The sequence below is a fragment of the Phaseolus vulgaris genome, unplaced genomic scaffold (genome assembly GCF_000499845.2).
Source record: "Phaseolus vulgaris cultivar G19833 unplaced genomic scaffold, P. vulgaris v2.0 scaffold_96, whole genome shotgun sequence".
Taxonomy (NCBI): domain Eukaryota; kingdom Viridiplantae; phylum Streptophyta; class Magnoliopsida; order Fabales; family Fabaceae; genus Phaseolus; species Phaseolus vulgaris.
Window position 1 is genome coordinate 85,217 of NW_027174134.1, and position 12,750 is coordinate 97,966.

Sequence of the window (12,750 nt, forward strand, 5' to 3'; positions counted from 1 at the left end):
TAGACAAGAGTAAGAGTAGTAAATTTGGGTTATACAATTAAACATAAATTATTAAAATCTTAGTCATGTAATATTTAAAAAAGAAAAAACACTTGTTTGTTTCAATCTTAACAAGATAAGATCAACAATTAATTAGTATTTATTTATCTCATTTTTTTATTAGAAAGGGTCTTTTTGTTTAACTAAATATATTTCATACAAAAGATAAAAATGAAGTTATTTGAGTAACGTTACTTGGCTCAATAATTATCATACTAGAGATGAGTGAAGTAATTTGCTACAAAGTGAAGCAGCTAGGAATTAAATCTGCATTCCACTATAACGCTAATTGACTAAGCAACATGCAGTTTTGACCATAAGACACAACAAGGTAACAACGAATACATTTATAGAACAAGCCACATGAAAAATGTGGACCATAGTGTTAGAGTAAACGAGGCACAGACATTAGTTGCTAGCATAACAATGGAACATTCTGTTTCACCAGCTCCAAATAATTGAGTAATTGTACCTTGCAGAGTCACAAAGTAAAATATAAGTAAAAGTGAAAATGATTGAGAGATTTTGGTACGCCTAATTAATCATCTAAAGCAATTAATTAGTATATGAAACGCTAAATTTTCATATTAATCTTAATGAACTTACTTATGCCTATTGCAGGTGGAAGAGCGTATTGAAGGAGTAAAATAAAGTGGTATAATGGATCTTGGTGGATAATGCCAAAACGAATTGCACCTTTTACAATGACAACACCTAAAATTGGTAAGGCCATGTACCTAACCACGATGATCCCCACAAGAAGTGAAACCTTCAGTTCTGACCGTTTAAACCCTGAATGAAATTCATATTTTTCTTCAAAACGCAAAGATGAAAACGAACATTAAAAGATGATGTTGGTTATTACCATTCAGAAGATTTGCTCCAACTAACAAAGTCATTGCTGGAATGCATGCGTCCCTGCAAAATGTTTGTCATATAACAATAACAATAATAATTCATTTTCTTAATTACTTGGATCATGACATAGTAATACATTTTTGGTTCCATAGTATTTTGATTCTAACATTATAGTTACCGAATCAGATAAAGCAAATTTAAAGAGGCTGAGTCTTTTACAAGAGGAGGCAACTTACCCCAGCAAGGATGCAGAGTCTTCAACCACACGAAAAGGAGCATCATCACCAACAAACATCTTTTGGAAAGGAGGAACTACACCGATTATTAGTCCTAGAATCTACATATACCAAAAACCACCGTTGTCACTAAATAAGATGGTTTCAGTAACGCTAATAGTGATATATCAATACATGATTTAGTCAATAATCAGAATTGCATCATGATTCAAACCCTGAACCAAGGGATACAAATAACTTCCACCTCCATTACAAATTTGAACTAAGTTATAACGTTGACTTCTCTAGCATGCTTTCTTGTTGATATGTTAAGAATCATACACCATAACTAGAAAGAGAATTATTATTATTTTTTTCTAAAATAGAGTAATTTTAAAATTGTATTAGTCATTGCATTTCAACTTAAAGTTGTCAGATTAATATTTTGTAAACTCAAATGCACCAAGTGAATTTGATCAATACAATTTTAAAATTATTTTATTTAAAAAAAATATTTCTCTTTCTAAATTATAATCTTATGATTGTGAACGTATTATTACTCTTAACCAAATGAATCAAACGAAAAGTTAGTGCAGTTCTGAAGGACTGAAATCGTCTAAATTTAGCTTCTATTATTCATTGGACATGGATAAACAAAAGGGGGATAAAGAAAAAAAAAGAAAATAAGAAAATAATTACCGATCCCATTGTTGGAGGTGCTAATAGAATCTTCAAATTGAGCCTTTTTACTAATGTTTTTAATGGTTTAATAATCTGGTTTTCTTTTGATACCTGTAAAAAAATGGAAATTGTTATTTGACATGGTGCTGTAGAAATATCTGAAAGGCAACACGTGGGATGTCAATTTGCAAAAGTGTGTTAGATATGATTGGTGGAGTAGAACACAGGTGAAGTTGAAGTGCACATATAAGGTGTCCATATTTCCAAATATATCAGAAGACAGACCGTATCACTTTTAAACTGAGTGACAAGATCATTGGTGTGTGCTGCAGTAACCTCTGGTGTACTTGAATGGTTTTCGAGATCTGCTTCTATGGCTGACACTGGACCAACTGTGGAATTATCAACCTTGTTCACGTTGAAATTCCGGCACGAATATACGCGGATAATGTGGTACACGAAAGTCCAAATGTAGATGTTTGATATCTGGTAAACCAAATTAGAGAATGGAAAAAATCTTAATTGAAAACACTGTTATGTTTTGTGTAGTCAATTATAGTAACGAGGGAGGTTAGATTGCCTTACTGCCATGGACAAAGAGGCATATGCCATCCCTTTTTTATTACATACATCCACAGCTCCAAAAGGTGTACCACTATCCTTGCACACTGCTGGAATTATGATGAGAGGCATATTCCCTAGATTTCCTGTACACATCAATCAAATCTATAACAGTGAGAAAATTAAATTTGTATGAACAATGGCTTCATCTGATCTATCAAATTAACTATTCAAAAACAGCAAGTGAACTACCAGCAGCACAACACCCTAACACAAGGCCTTGCATATCAGAAGCTGCTTTAGTTATTTTCAAGCACAACCATCCTAGTGCTGTCCCAATGATAAACGTGAAAAGAATATTCAATGGCATGAACCACCTTCAAAGTTCATAAAAGCATATCAGCTAGACCAATGAAAGACAAAAATTGAAAATTCAGAGTGGCAAGAAAGCAACCTACACCAAAACCAGGCTCTCAAATGTTATGGTTTTAGCCAGGATGCTGCAAACAAGAGCCGGAGTGAAGACAAAGTATACTAGCTGTAAGAAAAAAAGTCATTTAGTTCTTGATGTCTACCTCCACCTCGTATAATCATTTTATAAGATAATATTTGCATCGCATAATTTGTGAGATAAAGAGAAACATAGATTATACCAAAAAAGGAAAGAAAGGAGACAAATTAAACATACGGCATTCAAGTGGTTCCTAGCAGCACTCTCCCTCAGTAAATTAAAGCGTTGGAGACCAAGAAATGTGCCAAGACCAGTAACGAGGAGCACCTTCAGAACTGGCACTAGTGCAGTTGTGAAGAGCTTCCAGAAATCCATTGTCTTCTTTCTTTACACTATGCGAGGGTGAAAATAATATGTTTGATGAGGTTACCAATTTATAGTTGTATGCGAATCAAAACTCTGCATGTGTAAGACAAACATCATGCTTCCGTAATGACGATTTTGCGTGGCTCTTGAAACCATCTAACAAACAATTAATATCTAAACAATATTCTATCGCACTGGCAGCTGCAGAGGAGTGATACCCGACCTGTTTTTAATAAATTGGGAAGAACGGAGAACCCCACAAACTAAAGTACTTTCACTGATTTAACTTCTGTTAGCTTTCCCTCTGTTCAAATTCCAGCACCAACACCAACGGTGAATAAATACCGATAGAGAAATTGTATGTGTGGGTTTAGTTGAAACTACTGGAGAGTGACCGAGTTAATAAGTTAGTATGCTTTTGTTTTTAGTCATTTAATCCTTTCTAAAAATAAGTTTGAAAAATTTCTTAACCAGCTTTTTGGAATTTTCAGACAATGATTCTTGAAACACAATTTTCAAATCAAAATTTTCAATACACATAAAATACATTTCAGAATAATTTTTTAGGAGTAGAATTTTCAGAATGTTAGATATAATACTGGGAGTGTTGTTACTTAGCTGTTAGTTTCTGTTGTAGTGGATCATTTACATTGGTTCTTCCCATATATAACTACAGGTTCAGCCCTATGTAATATTACTTTTACTGAATAATATTCACTTTTACAGTTTCACCTTTACTCATCTTCTTCATCTTACATTGTATCAAGAGCAGGTTCATTTTTTTCTTGAATCTGATCATGTCTTCTTCATCTTCTCCTGCTTCCGATAACGAAACGCCTTCATCCTCTTCCTCTCCTTCTTCTCAACTTCATACCTTTCCTACGTCTCTCTCCCTGAAACTCACCGATGACAACTTCTTGATTTGGACTCAACAGGTTCTTGCGTAGGTCGAAGGTCTCAATTTACTCAAATTGTTGGAATCGTCTTCCACTCCTTCGTCGTTTCTCTCTTCTGGTAAAGAGAACCCTAATTCCCTTTTTCTTCTACATAAACAACAAGATAATCTTCTGGTTGCTTGGTTGTTGGCTTCTATGTCGAGTTCTTAGTTAACCAAAATGGTGGGTTTACGATCGGCTTATCAAATTTGGGACAAGCTGAATGTCTACTTTGCGTCCAATACCCGTGCACGAGTTCGCAAGCTCAAAACCCAGTTGAAAACCCCTAAGCGGGATCGATCTATCAGCATTTATCTTCTTGACATCAAGCGGGTTATCGATTCTCTTGCGGCTGTTTGCTCTTAGGTTTCCACAGAAGATCATCTTGAAGCCATCTTGGATGGTCTTCCTGAGGAGTATGATTTGTTCATCACCTCTGTCACGTCCCGTCTTGATCCCTACACTGTTGAGGACATTGAAGCTTTGCTCCTGGCTCAAGAAGAGAGGTTTGACAAACATAAGTCTCTTTATCGACCTTTCATTCAAGCTAATACTGCATCCACTCAATGGAACCCTTCGGCCCCTTCACGATCTTCGTTTCGTGGAACCAATTTGCGTGGCGGCCGTGGCTCTGCCCGTCATTCCTTCAATAAACGACAACCACAGTTTCGAGATTCACAAAGAGTTCATGGAGTGGGGTTTTCGATTCTTCTTCTTCTCAACCTCTTTGGGTTCAATGCCAACTCTGTTTTAAATTTGGCCACACTACTCTTCATTGCTGGCACAGGTCTGCTCCTATTTTACCATCCAATATTTCTGCTAATACTGCCCATTTTCAGTCTTCCTCTGTAGGTGACCCTGAACCTTCAATTTTGGGAACCCCTTCCATCGTCACTGACCCCCTGTGGTATCCCGATAGCGGCGCCACTCATCATATCACGCATGATTCCTCTATCTTCTCCAAGAAAATGAACTATTCTGGTAATGATACTGTGCAACTGGGAAATGGGTCAGGTATGCATATTCAACATCTTGGTTCTTCTTCTCTGTGTTCTTCTGATTCTAATGCTTCCTTTCGTTTACATAACCTTTTGCATGTTCCTTCCATTAACAAAAATCTTATTAGTGTCTCTAAGTTTGCATGTGATAATAATGTGTTCTTTGAATTTTATCCTAATCAGTGCTTTGTCAAAAATCAGGATACTAAGGAGATTCTTCTCCAAGGAAACATACGTGATGGCTTGTATGTTTTTCCCTCATTACATCGCTCTTTGCTACCCTATGTGAATACTAGTTCTCACAACTCTGTTATGACTCCGTATGAATTGTGGCATAAAAGACTTGGTCAAGCTTCATCTAGGACTGTTCAATGTGTAATGCGAATGAACAATATATTGTGTAATAAAAATTCTTCCTTTTGTGATTCGTGTGTTATTGCCAAAAGTCATCAATTGTCTTTTTCTCTTTCACACACTGTTTATACTGCTTCTCTTCAGTTAGTTTTGGTTGATATTTGGGGTCCCTCCCATGTTACTGCGTGTGATGGATCTATGTATTACATTACTTTTCTTGATGCTTTTTCTAGGTATACTTGGTTGTATCTTATAACTTCAAAATCTCAAGCTACTGCTGTCTTTTTGCGTTTCAAATTACTTGCTGAAAAACAAATTGGTTTTCTCATCAAAAGTCTTCAAACTGATAATGCTAAGGAGTTTATTTCCTTAACAAAAATCTTGTATGATCATGGTATTTCTCATCGTTTTACTTGTCCACATACTCACGAACAAAATGGATCTATCGAACGCAAACATCTTCATGTTGCTGAAACAGGTTTGGCTCTTCTTTCTACTGCTGCTCTTCCTCTTAAATTTTGGGGTGAGGCTTTTATCTCTGATGTTCATATTATTAATCTTTTACCAACGCCTGTTTTAGATAATATAAGTCCTCAAGAAAAGTTGTTTTCATCTAAACCTGATTATACCTTTCTTCGTATTTTTGGGTGTGCATGTTATCCTCTTTTGCGTCCTTATAATCAACATAAGTTTGATTTTAAGTCATCTTTGTGTTTATTTCTTGGTTATAACAGTACACACAAAGGGTATGTTTGCCTAACTCCGTCTGGGAAGACTATCATCTCAAGACATGTGATTTCCAATGAATATTTGTTTCCTTTTCCAACATGATAATCCTTTTGTTATTCATAATGAGAGTAATACTACTGCTTCTTCCTTTTCTTCTTTACCTATAACTGTGGTTTCTTTTCCTAATTGTTCCTCTCCTACAACTACACCCACTCAATCATCACCTATATCTACTGCTAATAATCATTGTTAGACTACTTCTCCTATTCCAGTTACCAATCTTCATCCCATGGTAACTCGTGCTAAGGCAGGTATATCTAACCCAAATTCTCCATACTGTTGTGACTAATGACTTTTTTCAGCCGTCCACCTACAAACAAGCTATGAAACATCCCCAATGGCTTCGTGCAATGCATCTGAATATCATGCTCTTGTTCAAATAACACCTGGACTCTTACTTCTTTGCCTGCTGGTTGCAAATTTAGTTGGTTGTAAATGGGTTTTCAAACTGAAATACAACTCTGATGGGTCTCTTCAACGCTACAAAGCTCGGCTTGTAGCCAAAGGCTTTCAACAATCTGAAGGTTGTGATTTATTGATACTTTTAGCCCTGTCATCAAGCCAACCATTATTCAAATTGTCTTGACTATTGCACTAACCTCACGGTGACCAATTCATCAAATTGATATTAACAATGCATTTCTCCATGGTGACGTATCATCTCCTGTCTACATGCAACAACCACCTGGATTCTCCACTGACTCTGCTCTTGTTTGTCGACTGAATAAAGCCATATACGGTCTCAAATAGGCACCTCGTGCTGGTTTGACAAGCTCTCCACAACTCTTCGTCTATGCTTCGTTGCTGCTAAGAGTGACACTTCTCTCTTCACACGATTTACTCAATCTCACACTATCTTTATCCTAATTTATGTTGATGATATCTTAGTTACTGGCAGTTCTTTGGTCTTAGTGCAGGAATTCATCAACAGTTAGGCTTATCCTTTGCCTTGAAGGATCTTGGATCGCTGCATTACTTCTTAGGAATCGAAGTTTTTGGCTCAAAGACAACTCTATTCATCTATCTCAAGCAAAGTATATATAAACGATCTTCTACGTCGAACTAACATGGTCAACTCAAAGCCCAACCTCTTAAATGCTTTCTTCTTTACGGCTCACCGCTGATGAATTTGTCTCTGTTGATGATCCAACTCTATATCGGTCTATTGTTGGTGCCTTGCAATATGCTACTGTTACCAGACCCGAAGTCTCCTTATCGGTTAACCGTGTTTGCCAGTATATGCATAGCCACAAATTGATCATTGGAATCTGTGAACGTATTCTGCGATACTTGGCTGGCACATCAACTCACGGTCTTCTCTTAACCCCTTCACCAAACTATTCTATCTCTAGTTTTAGTGATTCAGACTCGGCCACGGACTTGGATGATCGCAAATCTACCACTGGATATTGCATATTTGTGGGTCGCAATTTGTGTCTTGGTCTTCAAAGAAACAAATGTTGTCTCTAGAGCAGTACTGAGGCTGAGTATAGAAGCATTGTCGCTGCCCTTGCTGATATTACCTGGATCCAGTCTCTGTTGACGGAACTGCGCATCCTTCTTCCACTCCAATAATCCATTCTGATATCTCGGTGTTGTTCATATTGCTGCCAATCCTGTTATGCATTCCGTTCTAAACATTTCGAGCTTCACTTACATTTCGTCCGTGACCGTGTTCAGCATAAGCAGTTGTTGGTTGTTCATCTCCTGTGTCAATTTCAAATCGTCGATGTTCTAACTAAACCTTTACCAGGAACCATGTTTCAGAAATTCAAAGATAAACTTAGGGTGGTTGATAACTCACCCATAAGTTTATGGGGGGGTGTTAGATATAATAATGGGAGTGTTGTTACTTAGCTGTTAGTTTCTGTTGTAGTGGGTCATTTACATAGGCCCTTCCCATATATAACTACAGGGTTCAGCCCTATGTAATATTACTTTTCCTGAATAATATTCACTTTTACAATTTCACCTTTACTCATCTTCTTCCTCTTACACAGAACGAGTTTCTCGAAACGAGTTTTATAGAACAAATTTTCCAATTCATGTATTTCAAACCAAGGTTTATGAAATAGAATTTCCAAATCAAGTTTTGCATTAGGAGTGACACAACGGGCCAACCTAACCTAACCTGTTTTTGTCCGCCAAAAGCGGGATGGGATGGACTTTCCACCAAGGTTGTGAGGGCTGAAAATAGTAACTCACCCTATTATAGGGTGAGTTGGCAGGTTGGTTCGCTATTTTTCAATTTTTTTAATTTTTTTCTTTCTTTTTAAATCGATTTACTTGGTTATAATAATTGATATCACTTTTTGAACAAAAATAAAATAAAATAAAAGCAATAAAATAAAATAAAATTTTAATATTAAAATGAAAGAAAGTTTAATACCTAACAAAATAAAGTAAATATAAATAATACTTCAATGAATCAAATAATGTATACAAAATTTTATGTAAATAAAGTTCAATATAAAACATTGACCACCACCAATTTTTTTATTCCAAAAGGATGAGATTTCTCTTTAAAAGTGCTAAAAATAGTCAGCCCGCCCTGCCCCTTAGCCTATTGGATTGGTGAGTTAGATGGGTCGGACCAATACAGATTGGTGGGTTCAAAAGTGAACCTGCCCACCTAAATGATGGTGAGCTGACCCACTGGATTGAGGATTAGGTGGGTGAGACCAATACAGGTTGACGAGTTCAAAAAGTGAACTCGCTCTGTCTAAATAATGGCGGACCGGCCGACCCATCAGGCCATTTTGTGGTTCCTACTTTCCAAAAAACCATGATAACTTGCACAATAAACTTTCTAAAATGAGTTTCTTTTTTCTAGAACAAGTTCTCTCTCTTCTTCTTCTTCTTCTTTTAAAAAGAGTGTCGTGGAAAACGGGACTCAATTCCTCATATAACACTATTTACACTTTTATTTTCCCATCTAACACCGTTTTGTTTTTATTTCCCTATCTAACACCATTTCAAAAGAAAAAAAAATAAAAATTAATAAATTTTTTAAAAAATTGTAATTTTAATTTTGAATGCATTAAAAAAATAATATTTTTAATGTTTAAAATAGTTAGAAATATAATTAAAGAATAAAAAAAATAAGTTTTTACAAAATAAAAAAAAGTAATAAATTAAAAGTGTTTATTTTAATTTTTTTTAAGAATGAAGAAAATAAAAAATTAAACCCTACAACAACATAAAAGTTGAATCTATAAACACAAATTAGTATTTATTTTTATTATTATTGATGATGTAATCATGTTAATTTCAAGTAAAACATTCAGGACATAATTATATAAAAATCAAAGTCAATTAGTATTAATTAGTAGTTAACACATAATATTGAACTGTTTTCCCTAAATGCAAAATCCTAAAAACAAAAATAATACAAATGCAAATGCTACACTTAATGATTAAATATGAGAAGAAAAAATGCAAAAATAAAAACAAAAAGTAGAAATAAATTAGAAAATGGCAGAAAAAAAAATAATACTAAAAACATAAAATATATAAAATAAAGGCAAAAAAAATAAGATAAAGATAAAAGATATAAAAAAAATAAGTATATGTTGAACATAGAAAGGAAAATAAATGAGAAATGATCATTCATTTAATATTTTCTTCAAAGGTACATTAAATAATTTGTGCAAAATGAAACATGATTAATAACGAGAAGTGGACAATCCAGTAATGTTAGGACACATTCTTTTTGTGTGTCCTAGTGTTTGACAATATGAACATTTTTTTGTTCGATCACGTTGTTCTCTTATGTCCATATCATTCCTTATTCGACTTGACTTAGGCCTTCCCTTTGAGGTTCTTTTCATGTCGAGACTTGGGCATAGTATTTGACCAGTGTATGCAGGCAAATACTCTTCATTTTTTAGTTCACCAAATAGTCCTTCGTAAACATTAAAGACCTGTTGCAATGTGTATACATGTGAGATGTACCTAGCAAAATTGTGGTGAGCATATTTGCATGCAGCAAGCACATGAGAGCATGGTAGGTGTAGTTTTTGGAATTTCCCACAATCACACCATAGTTCATTTAAGTGAACTGCAAATCGGCCTAGTGATTGTACTTCTCTTGGATTTTGTCTTTCTTCTACCAAGAATCTGGTGTTCCTCCTATCAAAGGAAAGCACTGTATGAGTGTTTCCCTTTGATGTGCATCTTCCAATGCTTTTACTTGAAATTAACATGATTACATCATCAATAATAATATAATAAATACTAATTTATGTTTATAGATTCAACTTTTATGTTGTTGTAGGATTTAATTTTTTATTTTCTTCATTCTTAAAAAAAAATTAAACTAAACATTTTTAATTTATTATTTTTTAATTTTTATTTTGTAAAAGTTTATTTCTTTATTCATTAATAACTATTTTAAACATTAAAAATATTTATTTTTTTAATGCATTCAAAATTAAAATTATTAATTTTTTAATTTTTTTTTTACTTTTGAAATGGTGCTAGATAGGAAAATAAAAATAAAATGGTGCTAGATGGAGAATTTGTTTTTTCGGCAAAGAATTAAAGAAATAAAATAAATGGGACACTTTAGGGGTGTCCCAACCCTTATACAAACTCGTTCAAGCTGGGCTAAGATGCCTGTACAAAACATACCCCTTACGACATCATGTAACAAACCTGTTTAAAAGCCCTTACAAAGTCTTATGCTTCTAAACAACAATCTAATCATGACAACAAAATAGGTAAACTCTAATACAGTATCCCAAAACTCTTCACACTCCAGCAGCTATAACTTGCATTCGAAAGCCAAAAAGTAATTTACTACAAACTCTAACAAAGCATGCTTTGTGCAGCAGAAACACATTATCCAATAAAACCAAGACCAATCATACCACCTTCGTGAAACAACAGCATCTTCAAACCACCATCTTTTCACACTTCCATCTCCTTTTATAAAATAATAATCTGCTCCCCTTCAGCTATACCTGCACAACAACACCACCTTTCCCACCTCTCAAACAGGCTTAAAACAAGAAATACAAAGTCCAAAAACATGCTCTTGAAAGAATTATAGCATATTTATTACCCACACCCAAACCAGTCATTCAGAATATAAAATTGTAAATAGTGTTATATGAAAAATTGAGTCGGAAAACAAAGATATAACAATGATAATGCAACGATGACGATGAAGAGAATAATGGTGATATGAATTCCACTAGCAAAGTATAGATGATTCTTTGACATCTTATGGAATCAACTTGAGTTGGAGAAAGAATATGCACTTTTAATAGAATTGGATCAATGTTCTATGTTTCAAGAACTCACCAAAAACTTGCACCAAACACAAAACTCACATGGAAGATCCATCTATTGCCAATTGAACTGATTAAAAGGTGCACAAATGTAAATGAACCGAATAGAAAGCTTCAAAAACTGAATTGAACCGAACAAATAAAGCTAGAAAAGAGAAGAGCCGAACATAAAGTGAAAAGGAAGCAAAAACACCGAATAGAATGAAGCTAAGACATGTTTAATAGTTCGTAAAGCATGGAAAATGAAATAGAAGATGAAGAAGAGAAGAACTTATGAAGATGGAGAGCTTGGTTAATGGTCACGCCACTTGAAGTGTGTAGGCTCCAAGATAAGTGAGGAAATGCTGCCACTTGAGAGAACCAAGGCACTCAAGATAAGACAAGGTAGAGGAGAAGACAAAGTTCTCACAATTCTCTCTCAATTTGAGTAGAGTTTCTCTATAGCCAAATTCCAATCTGAATTGTGAAGGACCTAAGCCCTCCTTTTATAGGAGCAAGGGCCGGTCATATACAAGCTTATTCTAGAAGCTACCTACTCCTAAACACGCCCCCTACTAAGCTCACTCCTAAAGCTCACGCTCCTACTAAGCTCACACCCCCCAAGCTTCTATATTTTCCTAAACTAAGGCCTAGAGATGCTTTTACAAAAAGAGGTGTCTAATGTTTCCCTCTAAGCACCTTTTATTACACAAGAAACTATAAAAAGAGAAACAACCTCCCACTATTTCCTAATGCCTTGAATTTGCTCCTTGTAAGCCTATGAGGTAGGCTAATGACTCCTTGAGCTTCTAACACTTGAGCCTCTACCTCTTCTTGTCCTTGATTATTGGCCTCCATTTCGTCTTGATCTTGATCTAGCAATCAGGCAGATGAAGTATCTGATCGTCGCCATCGAATACTTCACTAAAGTGGATAGAGGCAGAGCCCGTGGCACAAATCACTGCGCATAAGGTACAGCATTTTGTGTGGAGAAACATCGTGTGTCGCTTTGGCGTACCCAGGCGCCTGATATCTGACAACGGAACCCAGTTCGCCAGTCAGCAGTTGAGAAAATCTGTGCGCTGAAGTGGGAATCAAGCAAGTGTTCGCGTCGGTTGAACACCCCCAGACCAATGGACAAGTAGAGTCAGCAAACAGAGTTCTGCTGAGGGGGTTAAAAAGAAGGTTAGAGAAGGCCAAAGGGCGTGGGCGGAAGAGGTGCCAAGGATT

At 35.4% G+C, this 12,750-nt stretch overlaps 1 protein-coding gene across 7 annotated transcripts; it reads right to left on the reverse strand.

Moving 5' to 3' along the window:
* Positions 1-273: 273 nt before the first annotated feature.
* Positions 274-3,259, reverse strand: LOC137817504 (protein PIN-LIKES 3-like). 7 transcript variants are annotated; one of them, XM_068620785.1, is made up of 10 exons: positions 3,043-3,259; positions 2,813-2,892; positions 2,607-2,731; positions 2,379-2,500; positions 2,079-2,279; positions 1,812-1,904; positions 1,134-1,234; positions 905-957; positions 646-816; positions 274-511 (listed from the first exon to the last, which is right to left on the reverse strand). In XM_068620785.1, exons 1-10 carry the CDS (start codon positions 3,178-3,180, stop codon positions 387-389), a joined length of 1,209 nt encoding a protein of 402 aa, XP_068476886.1. In that variant the 5' UTR covers positions 3,181-3,259; the 3' UTR covers positions 274-386. The 7 variants fall into 7 exon arrangements, with proteins under 7 accessions (XP_068476886.1, XP_068476891.1, XP_068476885.1 ...); XM_068620790.1 differs by having other exon boundaries at positions 777-831; XM_068620784.1 differs by having other exon boundaries at positions 646-831.
* Between the last annotated feature and the right edge of the window lie 9,491 nt (positions 3,260-12,750).

Coding starts and splice junctions, on each gene's coding strand:
- LOC137817504 (XM_068620783.1), bottom strand. CDS start 3,180: ATGGATTTCTGGAAGCTCTTCACAACTGCACTAGTGCCAGTTCTGAAG. Junction 1,905..2,078: donor CTCAGTTTAAAAGTGATACG/GTCTGTCTTCTG, acceptor ATTTTTTTACAG/GTATCAAAAGAAAACCAGAT. Junction 512..645: donor TCCACCTGCAATAGGCATAA/GTAAGTTCATTA, acceptor TGACTCTGCAAG/GTACAATTACTCAATTATTT.